The sequence below is a fragment of the Macrotis lagotis genome, chromosome 1 (genome assembly GCF_037893015.1).
Source record: "Macrotis lagotis isolate mMagLag1 chromosome 1, bilby.v1.9.chrom.fasta, whole genome shotgun sequence".
Taxonomy (NCBI): domain Eukaryota; kingdom Metazoa; phylum Chordata; class Mammalia; order Peramelemorphia; family Peramelidae; genus Macrotis; species Macrotis lagotis.
The window spans coordinates 686,289,017-686,306,517 of NC_133658.1; the positions used below are offsets into that span (position 1 = coordinate 686,289,017).

The following is a 17,501-nucleotide window of genomic DNA, read 5'->3' on the forward strand; positions in this document are numbered from 1 at the left end:
TTTACTAACTTTAATATTAATTTTTTGGGAAAGAGCACATATCCAATTATTTTTCCTTTTATTTTGAATAGTAGTACATTTAAACCTGTTTTGTGAAAAAACAACTCTAATTGAATATTATATTGATTGCTTTCACTTTGATTTTATGATTAAGTTAGAGAAATGTAATAATCTTTATTAAAACATTTTAATCTAGGAAAATACCATGGCAGTCAATCTTTTTTAGACTATAACAAATAATGCCCCACTAGAGTCAGTCCTGGACTTTATAATAATTGATATTTTTGATAGTCATTGGGATAATGAAGTGTATATTTTAAGCATTTAAGGTGACTTTAATATTTGAATTATAGAATTAGAATTTAAATTGAATAAATATTTAATAAATCAGAGTTATAGCGTGTGAATCCTTTCCCAGGCATTGAATTGTTTTGGGACTTTGGGAAAGTCTCTTAAACTTTCAACTTCTGTCTCCTCCTCTATAAAATAGGCATAGGAGTAGGACCTACTTCCAGGTGTTATAGTGAAGTTCAAATAAAACAATGCATGTGAAACACCCGCTAGATATAAAGCTCTCTAAAAATGCAGGTTGCTGTTGTGAGATTGGGTAGGTCAAGTCCATCATACCATATTTGGAGAGGAAAAAGAAATTAGGATCCTTATTTTGCTCTTTTTATAGAGCTATATGATTTACACATTGAGCTCTTTATCCAGCAGGCAGTGTGGTTTAGTGGAAAGAGCCAATATGTTATAATTGGGGATTGAGGGTGAACTGGGAGTTAGAAGAGTTCTGGATTTGATATTTATATTTATATTTATTTTGATATTTACTTTCAGTGTTTGGGCCTCTCATATCTTAAGTTTGGCAGTAGGATTAGTTGGTCACCTGTTTGTTTCTGATTCTAGGTGTCTTCAGATTCTTTTTATCAGTAGTCCAGGTTGCATATATGTGTGTTGGGTTCTATAATCTTTGTGATCCTTTCCACTTTAAAAGATTCTACAATTATGATTCTTTATGAACCAAATAAAAGACTTTTCAAGGTTCCTATAACTTAATTTTATGTATTTTTTATGTGTGTTCCCTCTACTCTCAGGTGACTGAATTCTTCCCTTTTTTTCACCACTTTATAGCCATTAGCTATTTATAAAAATCTAAATGAAATATTAAATTACTTTGAAATTTCAAATAAAGATGAAGAAAAGAAACTATGTAGCATAATGAGCATTGTTCTGGACTTGGAGTTAGAACCTAAATGAGTTCAAATCCTGTGTCTTAGACTTATTAGCTTTGTGACTATACGAAGTCAAGTAACCTCTCAGAATTGACTTCCATATAGTTGTAGAACTAATCTACAAAAAGATGCAATATTACTTGGGACACCTGCCTCATAAGTTGTTTTGAGCCTCCATTGAAGTAATCTATCTGTTGGCAAATGTACTTTACAAACTTTAAAAGGCTATATGATTGTTAATTATTGCTGTTATAAGTTAACTGGTTATTTAAGTTTTCTTGCTTGCTACCAATTGTCTTAAAATGAGTGAAATTTTATCTTCTTGTGGAATGTTTGTAAAGATTATATCTGAGTTCTTGCTATTATACATTTAACCATATTGAAGTAGAGATTTATTATGATGCTAGGAAATAGTTAATGCTAATAGGCTAGATTTGGGTAAATTCATAATTGGTAAACTTTTTCTTTATTGGTTTAGGTATGCTCTTATATGTCAACAGTGTTTTTCTCATAATGGCATGGCTTTGAAGGAAGAGTTTGAATACATTGGTAAGAACTACTTTGGGTAGTTAAGAATTAATTGCTTTTTACTTTTAATTCTATGAAAACCTATTATAATACTACCTCATTATGGTACCTTAGTGTATCTCTGAACATATATAATAGGTAAGTTGACTTTGTTTCTGTACTGAAGAAGCTGAGATACAAGAGATTTGGACAGAAGTTATTTATCAGAGAAAAAGCAAAAGACAGCTTAGTGAGATGTGCTATCATTGAATAATCATCTCTTGAATATGACATATTTTGGAGGAGTGAGTCCCCAGAATGTATACAAAATAACTACTCACTCAAAGCCATTAAGATTATGGTTTTTGCTCAAATCAATACAATTCTAGATTCATTTGTTCCAGATTTATTTATTTGTACCTGATCACACAATTACAAATATTATTTTATGTTTTTATCTCATAATGGCATTGTAATTTAATATTGTGCTTAGTTAAATTCTGGGTCTAATGTCAAATTTACATGTTAATATCAAAAATTTGTATGTTAACATTAGGATGATTAAATAATTTTGAAGTATTATTCTCTGTATATATTCAAATGCATTCTTGTGAATTATATGTTTCTTAAACCACAAACCTAAGAAGGTTAATTTTCCAATTATTTGTAGCATTTCGGTGTGCATATTGTTTCTTCCTGAATCCTGCAAGAAAAACTAGACCTCAGGCCCCAAGACTTCCAGAGTTCAGTTTTGAAAAGAGACAGCTTTTGGAAGGACAGAGTACTGTTGGTCCTTTGCAACTAGGAAGTACTTCACAAGAGAATCAGTTTATTGAAGGTATGATCATATTAAATTCTAGTTTCTTAATGAAAGTAAATTTTAAAATGCCCCTTTTTAGGCAAGGTACCTGTTTATTTTTCCTTTAAAATTTAAGTATGAGACAATTTGTCATATTTTTTGTTCAATTGTTAGGTACTCTTAGAGCCATAGACTTTGTTCCCAGTGCTTTGCTTTTTTCTTTTGATGAGGATTTTGATAAAACAATAGTTAAGCACTATTTATGCAGTGACCTATTTTAGTCGATTGTTGGGATGAAATGTTTTCTTTGAGCTATTTCTTTAAGAATTCAAATAACTGGCTTCAGCAGAATGCAAGAATGATAGAAAATGCTTATAGTATAGATGATTATTTTTCATAAAAATCTTTGAGAGTAAACTCTGAAATGTGCTGGGGAAAAAATCAGAAAGCAGGGAAACTTTGGAACTGCAAAGTGTGATTGCTTCAGACTCTGGATGAAGAAAGCTTGTTAGATGCTGCCATGAAGTGAATGGAATTTCCAGAGACCTTCAGGATTCACATTGCTGTTGGTGAGGTGCATGCCTTTGATGTGAAATCAGTCTCCATTTTGAAAACAGTTTTCCAGGCTACATCAGATTTTAGAATCTTATCTGGCATCTCTCTGCTTTAACAATTATTGAGGCATGACAGTTTCTTAAAAATTTGGAAAACATGAGACTGATAATTTCACTTAAAATCTGACATTTATTTCTTATAATTGATATTTGGGTCAAAAATGTCACATTTGCCATTTATTTGCTATAAAACTGCTCTCTTATGTTAGAATTTAAGAAAAATAAGGTCATAGGCTTTGATGTTTTTGTGTAAATCCTGGTAAAACTGTGCCGGATGATGGATATTAGCTTCCTGTGAATCTTTCATAGAATTGGGGCATATTCTTCTAATTCTTCAAGATTTCTCTTTTAAACATAAAATTTGTATTTTCTAGATTTTGGTACTTGATTTTTTCTTATTAAATAAAGTTGTTAAAAATAATCAGGTTATAAATTGTTTGGTGGAAGGATTTAGCAAATTTGAACATCTTTCTGTCCTTTGAACAGTTAACATAAATTATATTGTGTGGGCTTGCCTTTTGATTTACTAACAACTCAAAATGAATTTAAATGCATACAACAATGACAACGGCATATGGGAATGTGTGCATATATGTACACACATCAAAAGATGAATAATAATTTCCTCTTCTGCAAGTATGCAACATCAACAAGAATATCAGATTGTTTTTCTTTGGCCTGAATCATATTCTAAGCTGCATGTTGTCTGCCGCATTTAAATGTGTGCTTCACTAAAGCAGTTTCTTGGAACCTTACTGAACAGGAAAAAAAATCTTCATACAGAAGATGAAGAAAGGGAAAACAGAAGTCCAATCAGTGAGTTAATTTAAACAAAATCTAAAATTAGAAACTTTCATCAAAAACTTGATAGCATGTCCCATGCTTTATACCTTCTGCTAAGGTAGAAGTGATTAGTTAGCAAACAACACCCAGCTATACTTTTCCTTCTCATCTAATATAGGAGCAGCAGTGCCCCAGAAGTCTTATTGTCTGTCTGAAATCTCCGGAATGAAGTCTAACTGGCTCAAACTCAGCCCCATTAAGGTAATGTTAATAGGTGGGGGCAAGACTTTTGAGACAGTTACATGGTACTAAAAATCTTTAATTGAGAGGCAGCATGGTATAGTGGATAGGGTGCTAGATTTAGAGTTTGTAAGTTCTAGTATCAAATCTTGCCTTTCATATTAGCTGTGTGACTTTGAGGAAGTCACTTATCCTTTCTGGACTTCAGTTGTTGCATCTGACTCAGATTCTATTTTCTAAGGTTCCTTCTAAGTCTATGAACCTTCAGTAAAATAGTAGAGAGTAATAGAGTTTCCTATTTTTGTCTTGGAAATATCTGCCATCTCTGTCCTTAAGCACCTTTATACTTTGATTTTACAGAAGGATATATTTTTGTCAAAGACTCATATTTGGCACTTTGATACATTTTCATCACTTCTAGAATTTCTAAAGAAAATGCTTGGGAGTACCACTGATTAATATACAAAGGCTGCATTTCTTTTCACCAACAAGAGCACATCAAGTGTTAAGACTGATTTTCTAGATTAGTCACATCCTTTTAACAATTCATTCTTTATATTGTGGAGTAGTCAGCTGTGGTTTTTAGGTAGGAATCTTATCTTTAAAGTCTTGAATAAGAGCATAAATCCTTTAGGTCTAGAGAGAAAAACTCCCATGTTAGATGTTGCATTTAGCCTACTTGAAGTCACTAGATTCTATAAAACTTGATGCCATAGAAATTTGTAGGTGTTAGTAAAAGATAGCATTCTTCCAACTGTTTTTCAGTTGGTGCATAATAAAAACTAGAAAAAGTTATGACTCAGGCCTTTGAAGTTCTTGACCTTAAGGTTTGTCTCACTTCTGATGCTAGGACATGCAACATATAGTATGGAGGCATAAGGCTCTTTTTTCCTTTCAACTTATTCTAGTTATCTGCCTCAAGATCTTGAAAATAAAAACTTCAGTAAGATAGATCTCTCATTTTTTTAAATATAAATTCTTAGAATATTTGGATGAATAAAACTGATTAAACCATCTTTTTCAAGTCTACTTAAATCATGTCAATAGGAATAAGTGGTAAAGAAATGCAAGGGATATGTATGAATGATATTGTCTTTTGTATTTGAGAGCATTATTTCACATTAGGATATATTCTTCAAGTGTCTTAAAAAGTTTAATCTCTCCTCTTTTACATGATTTCTACTTCAGTTTCTACAAGTCATCTTCCAACAGGTTATTTTAGTAGCCTAGAGATGCTTATTTACAGAGAATGTAGTTTCCTAAGAATGTCTTTACAAAATAGTCTTCTCCCCTTTTTTCCTTTATGTAGTTATCATTATTCTCAGCTCAGGGCAAATATTGTAATTCCATTGTTAATATATTTCTCTGAAGTATGGTCAGTACTTTGATTCAGGCTAACATTGAAACAAAACAAAACTACCAAAATTCAGTGTTAATAATTACTTAATTGTATAACTTTCTCATTCTCGTTATATTTAATCATATAAAATGAAAAAAAGATTGAGTTTTTTCAGTATTGTCTAAGAATCATAAAATTAAATTTGTGAAATATGTAATTTATCATAAAGTTATATTTCTTGTTTTTAAAAAGACAACTTTTTATTTGATATGGAACTGAGATGAATTTTGTTTTTGTAAGGTTTACTATGGAGTTTAGGAAAACTAAAAATATGAATATAAATGTTAAGAAAAAGCATGTATGTATATATGTTTCTGAAAAGTTTTCTACCTTTGCTTATATTTAATTAATGTAATTTACACAAAATTTGTAAAGTTTTTAAAAGTTTCATGCTTGTATTGTTTTGTAGGTTGATTATAGCTTATTTTAAAAATTAGTACACAACTTAAGTTTATACTTCTCTATTCTGAAATTCCAGATAGTAAAACTGAAATAATATAATTTCTTTATAACTTTTTTATTTAAGGAAGTTATTTAATTATTAATTGATTTGAGAAGAATTTGCCAAATAACGAAACAATACTTCATGTGATGATTTCCTCCATTCTTTGTAATTGCTTAAATTAAATCATTTTCAATAGTATTGAATTGAGATGAAATTTGTACCTTTGTTCCTTAAGTCAGTTTTGCTATTTTCCTCTAGGCAAGAAAATCTAGTAAAACTGCATTGTTTAAACCTTGGAGTTCAAAGACATTGTCAATTTTAGTTCAACAGAGTTCCTTTGGAGAAGTTTTATAGCCTCTATATACAGTGGGTGTCTGGCAACTTGTTGTTGTTGTTAAATTTTTTTTAAAGGTTTAGAATTTAGTGGTTATTATAAGTCCCTAACAGGAATCATACAGAACCTATGCAAATTTTTTTAAAGTTTAATCAGAATGTTAAGTGCATAATGACATAATTTCAACTGGTAGAAACTTAGAAAGTTTTATTTTGCCTAGACTACCTATTCTATAATTTTCTTGCAAGAAAATTTTTTTAAAATTTCAAATATGTGAATTGTAATTTGAAAATAAAGTGGCATTTCTTTATTCTGTTTAGAAAATGAGATTGTATTTTCACAGAAACTAAACATAGTTTTATGAGTTAAATTTTTCTATCTTGGCTTTGCTATTTCCGTCCAAACAACTGAAGAATATTGTGTCTTTGTGTGTGTGTGTGTGTGTGTGTGTGTGTGTGTGTGTGTGTGTGTATGTGTGTGTGTGTTTAGAATCAATTTAAGTGGATAATTTTTAGTTTAATTTTTTTTATCACTTTTTCCTTTAGAATCAGAAAATGCCAAAATAGACTTATAAATATTTTTAATAGGGAAGGATTGGTGTGATTTTCTAAATATATTACTTAGTGTTTATTTAGCTAGGTATAAGAATTTAATAGCTCAGACTTAAAATGGTGCTGTCCAGGAAGAGTAGATTTGTTTAATTATAGTTAAAACAAATGTTGGTGTCCAGAATACTACTTTATACCAGTATGTTGGCACCTTCCCGAAATACAGTTTATATCCTCAACTATATTAAATCACAGCTTCCCTGAACAATTTAATGCAAATACTAGATTGTGACTAGGGGAAAAGCAGGCTTTGGAGTTAAAACTTGGGTTCTAATTTTACAGTTGATGCATGCTGACTGTGTAAGCTTGGGCAAGTAGATCAACTACTTAATTTTTTTTTCCTCAAGTAACTTTTAAGAGGATAAGATTCTGAGTAGGTGTGGGTCTCCATTAGTAGAGTTTACTTCCTGAGAGTTCTCTGTACCAAAGACTTCCCCCAAAGTATCCCCTTATAAAGAGATATGTTCAAATATATTTAGTTTGAATTTAGAAAAAATTATTTAAATGTCTCCTAGGATTGCTAGTCTTCTGACATCTGATATAATTCTTTTTTATAAACAAAAAGATTTTTCTGCTCTATAAATTATAATAGTGAAGGGAAAAGTTTATGAATAGATTCTTTGCTAATGATAATATGTTAAAGTTTGCAAATATATAACTGTATAGACACATAAAATCTTGTGGCATAATTGTTATTATTATCCTCATATTACCCATGAGAATATGAGACTCAAAGAGAGACTTGCTTAGGTGGCCATGGAGCTAATCTGAGTTAGGATTCAAACTTAGATGTTCCTTTCTCCATGTCAAACATTATCTATTTCACTAAGGAGCCTCTTTAGAAGTAGTAGTAATTAGTAGTATTAACTCACATATTTTTTCATATTTCCCAATTACATGTAAAATTTTTTTAACATTTACAAAAACTTAGTTCCAAATTCTCTTCCTTTCTCCTGTTCTTCTGCTTGAAAAGGCAAGCAATTTGCTATCAGTTATACTTGAGAAATCTTGCAAAACATACTTCAATATTAACCATGTTGCAAAGGAAAACAGCCAAAAGAAGGAGAAAAATAAAGAAGGTAAGAAAATTATGTCTCAATATGCATTCAGAGTTCATCATTTTTTTTCTGTAGAAATGGATAACATTTTTCATCACGTCACCTTTGGAATTGCCTTGGATCATTGTCTTGATCAGAGTAGCTGTTCTGTTCAATGTACTTCTACAGTGTACTCTCTTCACTTTGCATGAGTTCATCTAAGTCTTCCCAGGTTTTTAAAAAACCATCCTGCTTGTCATTTCTTGTAGCACAAAATAATATTCTCTCACAATCAGATACCATGACTTGTTCAACTATTCTTTAATTGATGGGACATTCCCTTGATTTCCAGGTTTTTTCCCACTGCAAAGAGTTACTATAAATATGTTTGTTCAATTGAATTCTTTTCCTTTATCTTTGATCTCTTTGGGATATGGACCTAGTAGTATATGTATTGCTGTGTCAAAAGTTATGCATAGTTTTAGCCTTTTGGGTGTTGTTCTAAAGTGTTCTCCAGAATGGAAGGACTAGTTCACAACTCCACCAGTAATCTATTAGTATTTCAATTTTCCCATATCCCCTCCAGCATTTGTCATTTTTCTTTTCTGTTATTTTAGCTAATTTGATAGATAGAAGGGAGTTTTAATTTGCATTTCCCTAGGATGCCCTTAATTGGGGTATGGCTAAACAAATTGTGGCATATAAATGTGATGGAACACTATTGTTTTATAAGAAACTATGAGGGATAGGACTTCAGAATGACATGGAAGGACTTGCACGAACTGTTGTTGCATAAAGTGAACAGAATCAGAAGAACATTATACATGCTAATAACAACATGGGGTCTTGATCTTTTTTGGCAGTACATTAATATAAGACAATACTAAAAGACTTGTGATGGAGAATACCAGCCGTATTCAAAGAAGGAACTGTGAGGTTTAAATACAAATGAAAGTTCGCTATCTTCAATTTTTTAAAAGTTTATAAATTGTCATTTTTTTCTCTAATTTTTTTCCTTCCATTTGAATGTGATCCTTCTTCTTTCACAACATGATTAATATAAATTTATGTTTAGCATGGCTATAGCTATAGAGTCTATATTACATTGCTTTCAGGGGGAAGGGGAAGGGAAGAGAGGTAGGGAGAAAAATATAAACAAAATGATTGTTAAACTACTGTTACATATAGGTGGAAAAATAAGAAATAATAAAAAGAACAAGAAGGCAAAAATAGGAAAAATTGAAAAAAATGTGCATTTCTCTAATAGTGATTTAAAACATTTTTAATGTGATTTTGATAGGTTTGGTTTTTTTCCTCCTGAACAGTACCAGTTTATATCCTTTGACCAACTGAGGATTGGCTTTATTTTTATAAATTTGACTCTGTTCCCTCTATTTGAGAGATGAGGCTTATATTAGAGGAATTTGCTATAAATCTTTCCCTCCACCCCCTCCCAGTTTCCTGTTTTTCTTCTAATTTTGGCAGCTTAGTTCTGTTTGTGCAAAAGCTTTTTAATTTCATGTAAGCAAAATTCTTATTATTTCCTGTGATCCTCTCTGTGTCTTGTTTGGTCATAAATTCTTCCCTTATCCAGTGACAGGTATATTTTTTCCATGCTCCCTTATTTTACTTGTGATAATGTCCTTTGTGTCTGATTCTTTTATCCATTTTGACTTTGCCTTGGTATGTTTTGTGAGATGGTAGTCTATTCCTAGTTTCTGCCAAACTACTTTTCAGTTTTCTCAGAAATTTTTTGTCATATGGCAAGTTCTTCCCCCCCAAAGTTTGAATCTTTAGGTTTATCAAGTATTAGATTACTTATGGTCATTTACAACTGTGTATTGAAATAACATAATTTTTTTACTATATCAAATACTATCAAGTTTTTCCTTAAGTGAACAGTGTAGTGAATGAGTCCTTTGTATTCTTTTTTTTCCCAAGTTTTTTGTTTGTTTTTTTGTTAAGGCAATGGGGTTAAGGGACTTGACCAAGGCTTTTAAAAAAAATTTTTTTTCCTTGGGGTGGCTAGGTGGCACAGTGGGTAGAGCACCGGCCCTGGAGTCAGGAGTACCTGAGTTCAAATCTGGCCTCAGACACTTAATAATTACTGTGTGGCCTTGGGCAAGCCACTTAACCCCATTTGCCTTGCAAAAAAAAAAGTCTAAAAATAAGAGTAAACATAATACCCCCACCCCCACAAAAGTATAAAACCTCATGAGAAATAAAGTAAAAGAAATAGAAAAAAATGTGTTTCATTCTGTGTTCTGATACCATCAGCTCTGTCTTGGGTGGATCACTTTCTTTATCTTAAGTCCATCATAGAAGTTATTTCAGTATTTTTCTACAGTTGCTGTTGCTGATTGTAATTCCCTCCATCCATCCCTCCCCACTACCATCTATTATATTTTCTCTCTCCTTTCACTGTATCCCTCTTCAAAAATGTGCTGTGGGGCAGCTGAGTGGTGCAACAGACAGAGCACTGTCCCTGGGGTGGAGAGGCCCCAAGCCAACATGCCATCCCAGAGACCCAGCAACCACCCAATGTCTCAGACAGACCACCCAATCCCAGCACCTTGCAAAAAGTAAAAAAAGAAAATGTTTCAAGGTTTTTGAAATATTTTGGAGAGACCACCTAAGAGAGGCTCTTCTCCAACAGCCATTTTGTCTCTGCCCCCTTGACTAAGGCGTTTTACATTTGAAGGGGCTGTTTGTAAGAAAAGATATTTCTTTTTCATGACTAAGTTATATTGGTTTCCAGTGTCATGATTGACTGAGAGATCAAAGTGTCAGGTTTTGCTTACATATTCTATACAGTACACTTGTACCCTATCTCATATATGCATATAACTATAGATAAGAACACCTCATAATGCATATAACTCTACATAGCTTGTTGCTTGTCCCATGTTCTCAAAGAAGACCGTGACATTCATGTGAATTGGACTTGGGGGCTGTGCTAAGTCACCAGCCTCACTTTCTCCTCCAGAGCCATCTGAGTCCTGTGGCCAGATATAGATCAGGATAACTGGAGATGGCCCTGGAAAGGAGGCGACTGCAGTGACTTGAGCAAGGTCACATAGCTAGTAAGTGTCAAGTGTCTTGAGGCCAGATTTGAACTGAGACCCTCCTGACTCCACAGCTGGTACTCTGTCCACCTTGCTGGCACATATCTTACATACAGAGACAGACTTTTTGCATGATTCTAGAATATGGCAAGCAAGCTATTTAATAATATACAGATGTTTTGATTTTTATATCATCTTTTTTATTAGGGCTATGTTCATAGTCTCCCCCCCTCACCTCATGCAGCTATATATATATATATATATATATATATTTTTTTTTTAAGATTTTCTAGGGCAATGGGGTTAAGTGGCTTGCCCAAGGCCACATGGCTAGGTAATTATTAAGTGTCTGAGGTCGGATTTGAAAAGACCTACTGTTATTGCCATACTTGAATATCCATTGTACTTGACTCTAATAAAATGTGAGGTTTTGAATATAGTAGCTTGATACAATTTTAATATGATCCTCTCTGAACTTTGACACTTCTTGTGTTTGGGTACAGTTTTGAAACATCCTATCATAGTCAGAATTATGACAAAAGTATAGTTAGTTAAATGTGTTCACTGTTGAATTAAGTCATGCTTTCAGAACTTTTGTTTTTAATTTCTTTTACTTTATTGGTTTATTTCTGAAAACTCTTATATACTAAACTATAATAAATTGTACATTTCTTGGCAAATGAATTATTTTTAACCAGATATTTGTGGTGAACTAACATTCTTAAAGTTTAATTGTAAATTCTTTGGGGTCTAAAATTATAAATGATACATCTTAAGTTTTACATTAAAGAACTTGTTTGCCCTTGTTGCAGAAATGATTTGTAAGTCTCTACAAAATTTTAATTGTTCTTTCTTTTCTGTCTTTCAATGAGAATCAAAGTATGTATTCAAATAGGATAATTTAAGTGAACTCCTGGTTGATGGAGATTTGTTACTTAGGTGCTGAATGGATTGCTAATTTTCACATTATTAAAATAAAAAAGACTCAAACTATATCTTTTGTTTTTTGATTTCAGAAGATAGTTCAATTTTTCAATATCTTAGACTGATTAGTATGAGTATCAGTTATCACTGCCTTAAAGATATGTAAAAGTACCAATTAATTTAGCATTTTTATTGATGTTGCCAAATAAACCAACTTTTATATTATTATTATTATTATTATTATTATTATTATTATTATTATCGTTCAAAATAATGTCATTACTGTTAAATTCTGGAGGTTTTTTCCCCTGGCATACTATGTTGTACCCTGATATTGTAATTTGCTTAATAAGTGCTAATATAGCAATGGATATGTGTGTGTGTGTGCGTGCACACATGCACGTGTGCATATGCACAATACAAATATGATACATATATGTTCAAGATATACATATTTGCACCTACCATTCCTGTCATATTACATGCATGGTTCAGCACATGCATGTGGGAGCTACAGACGTACATATTAAATCAAACTTGAGTGCTTAGCTTTGAACTGACTTTCTTTTTTATTTCTATTTCCCTACTTTATTATTTTTATAGTTTGTCATATCTGCTTTTTAAGTAATTAAACAAGTTTCATATTTGTTTATGTAGCCTTATCATCCATAAAAAGGATGATATAAATTTATTTTTGGTGGTTTTTTCATGCACAAAGTAACTGAGTCTTCACACAAACCAACAGAAAAATGATTTTGATATTTTTGCAATAAATAACATTGAAAACTTCTTTACCCTGTTAGAAGTGTCAGGAAACTATCTTGTATATTATTAAACTTAATTTTTATTTGGAGGTATTATTACTTGGGCACTGCTGAATACTCCATTCTATTTTTTTCAGAGTCTTTAGAAGAACAAGATGTACCTATTAATTGCACAGATCAGACAGATGAAAAAGTGTCAGATACAGAGCAGACAAATCAAATAAATGAAAAAGCAACTGATCCAATGGAACAAGAAGATAACATAGCAGAGGAAGCTGAGAAAAAAGAAACTACAGTTAATGAAGCCAAAGCTATAATTTCTAATACTGATTCTGCTGCTGTTGATGAACCAAATGGAGAATCTTTAATGGAAATTGAGTAAATGCTTCCATGTGCCTTCATCTAGATCTTTGTAACTTTGTTGGTGTCAACTTTTGCTTTCCAGGTGGTTTTTCTTTTCTTTTTTCTTTTCTTTTGGTTGATTGTTTATTTCAGTTTTTTAACGGTCCATTTGGTATTGAGCTCTAACTGCCTAGCTATATTTCAGTCTGTCAAATCTATACCTACTAGGTATTTAAAGTTGAAAGGGTTTGCTAACAGTGCATAAAACCCTTTAGAATGTACAAAGATTAGCATTATGACAGCTTCTTTTAAACATAGTTTGGTCACTTTAAGCAAATCTAATAGCAAGTTTGTTTTCTCATACATGTGACCTGTAAATAATATCCATTTTGTCAGAGGAAGAACTTCGATTAGGAAGAACTACTATAGCATTCGGTTTGTAGAATGAAAATCTTTTAGGATTTTTAAAGGTTTAATGTTAAAAAATGAATAGAATTTTTTAACTGTAGATATTTGCCAGATAAAGTGTATATTTAGGCATTCATCTTTAAACCTAATAAAGTTTTTCTGTAACTGTAGCTATAGACATTGTCGCATAAATATTTTTAATAAGAACACAGTTGAACAGTCAAGTGCAGTATTTCTTTTGACGTCACTTACTTCATGGATGGGCCAAAGGCACATTTGTATATATATCTAGCTAGTGTTTACATGAAGACAAAATAGGAAATTTCTCTACATTTGATTGTACTTGAATGCTGACCATTATTTATATTTGTATAATAATGATGTAAGTGAATTTTGTGCCTTTGTGTGTTTATTTTGTTAAGGAAAATAAAAACTTATTGCAGCATTTTTTAAAATTTTGGTTAAACATTGAGGATTTTTGAGAAAACGTTTTGGCATGTGCTTTTGTCAAACTATGAAATTTCAAAATGTGAAAGACTCTTGAGTTGATAAGTCTTCAAGCTATTTGTTCCTTTTTTTCAGGGGGTATTTGTGTTTAAATTAGTTACTTTTAAATTTTGGAAAAAATAAAATGACACATATATTTATTTCATCATCTTCTAAATCCTCTTCATCTAGCATAGACAGAATTCACCTAGCATGGTTACTTGGTTTTATAATAACATATTTTAGACACAACAACCTTACAAGGGCCAGTTATAGAAATAGAACTGAGTAGAATTGAAAGCAGGAATTACCCAGGTAGCAAGCAGGAGCTACTTAGGAAAAACTTAGAGTGGGGTTTGATTATTGTTCTGTCAGCTTGTAGCACTCTAATTAATTTGGAAGCATTAGCAAAATAAGAATCTTATGCCTGTAGACAAGAAGTTACATTTTAAAGATATTAAGGATGCTTCAGTGCCACTTGGAGCTTTGCACTTTGGTAAGAGAATTTATTATTAAGATAGCAAATAGTTATTTGCTAGGACCTGGATCACAGTTTCCTACAATGATACCAAGGATTAAATGGGGTGGGAAAAAAACACACACACACACACACACACACACACACACACACAATTCCTTATTGAATTGAAATAATGAAACATGGAAACTGATAGTTCCATGGTCTTGAATAAATGTTTTACTCTTAAGATTAAAGTTATTTCTTGCTTCCTTGTAGGTCTTAAAAATTACTAGATCCTTTTGGTGCCAGCTGATTATCAAAAACAAGTTGAAATGAAGCTGTTATACAAAATTGATTGTATATATAACAGCTGTTTTCTAAATTGTACACATTCATTAAAAGTTGAATGAAGTTTTATCCTGAATTTGTTTTAACTTTTGTGATTTACATAAATATATAATATGAATCATGTTATGAACATTGTCTGTTAATATATAATATTTCCCAATAGAGAAAGGGACATGAATCTGCAGAATCTGAAATGTAGAGAAACATGTTTTTTGGGAATTCTAAGCCAAAACTCTAGGACCATCACTTTCAAACTAAAAGGACCCACAGACTCTTTTATTTAGTTTTTCTTTGGTATAGTTAAATTTTTAAGTTTAAAAATTGGGGGCACAGAAAATTAGAAGTTTCATCAAAATAGTGTTTTTTTGGTGGTAAAATTATTAAGGTGCTTGACTGTGCTGCATCTGCTCCAAATAAGTTTCATCCAAATTGTGAATCATTTTCTGGTTTTTGTTTACTATTGAATTGAAAGGGATGTTATATTGTAGATAAATAAAATTTCATGACAGAACCAAGAAAGGATTTGAAAAATGCATCAACTAAAATCAGAATCTAGCTAATAATGTTTTATGATGTTATCTCTTTCAATGTAGAAAAATTTACTCTGACAAATTTGTAACAAAGAATTAACTACTGGAAAGTTTGGTGCCATTGTCTTTGAAAAATTTCATATGAGAAAAGCCAAATTATTAGATATTTAACCAGAATGTTAAATATTTTATTGTATGCATAAAGCCTTTTTGAATCTTAGGACTTGGGGGAGAGGTCCTTGGAGATAATCTAATCTAACGCATTCATCTTCCAGATCAAGAAACTGAGATCTAGAGAGAGAGAGAGTGAAAATGATTTGTCCAAAATTAATAGGTGAGTGGCAGAATCCAAGTCAAAAACTTATATTTTCCTACTCACTGTTCTGTATTGTCACTCAGTGAACTGTTTTATTAATAACAAAGAGAAAGTGGTTAGGCTAGTTTATTTCCATCTCTTTGGTGAATCTGTGAGGTTATTCTAGATGAAGAAGAGGGTTCACAGATAGGGTAGATTAGATCGCCTTTTTAATTCTGAAATTCTGTGATTTGCTTATAATGTAATAGATAAGGTTTCATTTCTTGCTTCCTCTGACAAAATGCTTCAAGTATTTTAAAGCTAGTTCTGTATTTAAAGAGTAAAAGAAATATGTTTTGAAATATAAAATACTATTTTTTAATGTCATCTGTTGAATTTTGTATGCAAAGAGAAGTTTTAAGGGCTAAAATATAGATAACTTCTGGAATCACAGACAGTTTTAAACAGATGGTGGAATGAGAGACTGAGGCAGTTGGACAAAATAAAACATTGCCTCTTGATGACATTTTAAGAATAACATTTTTATGTGTCTAAAAAGCCATCTATAGTGGCAACAAGGAAGAGTTTACTTGGGCTCATCTCTTGGTTCTCAGGGGAGTCCATGCAGAGATGAACTCTAGGAATATGGACTACTTATACCTTACAAATTGTCTTGTTTATTATTTTGAAAATGTGATAGTCATTTTTTTTCTTCTTAAAATCTCTGTTGTTCCTGGGGCTGTTGGACCAATAAAATAAAACCTTTTGTTATGAAAAGGGAAGAAGTAAACATATATAATTGACCTGTGGAAAATAGCTTGAATGAGGGAGAAAAACATAATTGCTAAGATCTTGGACTTTATATCTGTGATCCATGTGAAGATGATTATATTTGAGTACTTTAAGGATCTTAAGGATCTGTGATTCTTTTGTACATATAATCATCACTTCTTTAGATGGCAGTTGAAATTTCTTTGGGCATTGCTGAAAAAATTGTACAATGGCCAGTTTGAAGGTGTCTGTTGAAATTTATCTAGGCTGATTGTTATCATATGACTCACAATTTGTTCTTTGAAGCCTTTCTTGGTTGGTACACTGTTAATATAGCCTTCACAATATAATGAGTCATCAGAATAAGCTTTCAGTGGAAGATAAAAACAAAGACAAAATTAAAATGATTTCTGGTTTCATTTGGATATAATGAATACTAAAGCCAGTCATTAAATAAAATAAAGCTAAATCCTTGAGAAAATTTTTACTTAATCAGGTGAAATTCTATTTTAACTTCTGTTCTTCTAAACTGTCATTCCCTAAATTTTAACCTTTGAGGGCTTACTTTTGTGCTAGCTTCCTCAGAGCAAGTTGATATTTTTTATTCTTTTGAAGTAAATGATGTTTCTTTCCCTGTGGTATTTTCCCCCCCCCCCCCCCCCAGGAGCTGGGGAAGTGGTGAGAGAGGTGGGACGTAGTGGAGGATTTTCTTAAGTCTCCTATCCCATCCTCCTTTTGATTACAGTTTAGATGCCAATTTCTTTTGTTTTATACTGCATACCTATTAAACAATGTGTTAATTTATACCACTACTGTGTTTTGAGGGAAGACTCCATTTATGTAGCTGACCATTAGTTAGTACTTTTACAAATCTGTATACACTGCTTTGGAGGGGAGTACATTTTTCTCATATATTTTTATCTTTTGACAGTAAAATTGGTGGAGTTAATAAACAACATTTATTAATCATCTCCTTTGTGACAGGCCCTGTGCTTACCAGGTGCTGAGGGTACAGGGAGGAATATGATAATTTCTGCCTATGTCAAGCTAAAATCTGTTATGGAAGAGAACATGTGTATATATGAGCATATTGTAATAAATATTTACAAA

At 31.8% G+C, this 17,501-nt stretch overlaps 1 protein-coding gene across 10 annotated transcripts in view; it reads left to right on the top strand.

Annotated features, from left to right (window-relative positions):
• Window positions 1-14,701, top strand: part of LNPK (lunapark, ER junction formation factor) — a 108,913-nt gene extending 94,212 nt beyond the window's left edge. For 5 of the 10 annotated variants that reach the window (XM_074215646.1, XM_074215647.1, XM_074215648.1 and 2 more), the window contains 5 exons: window positions 1,711-1,781; window positions 2,410-2,577; window positions 4,114-4,196; window positions 7,935-8,040; window positions 12,889-14,701. In XM_074215646.1, the coding sequence (XP_074071747.1) occupies window positions 1,711-1,781; window positions 2,410-2,577; window positions 4,114-4,196; window positions 7,935-8,040; window positions 12,889-13,133 (673 nt within the window). In that variant the 3' untranslated portion in view covers window positions 13,134-14,701. Of the gene's footprint in view, window positions 1-1,710; window positions 1,782-2,409; window positions 2,578-3,915; window positions 3,969-4,113; window positions 4,197-7,934; window positions 8,041-12,888 lie in introns of those variants that run through there. The other 5 variants (XM_074215649.1, XM_074215651.1, XM_074215652.1 and 2 more) reach the window with 4 other exon arrangements.
• Window positions 14,702-17,501: the final 2,800 nt, after the last annotated feature.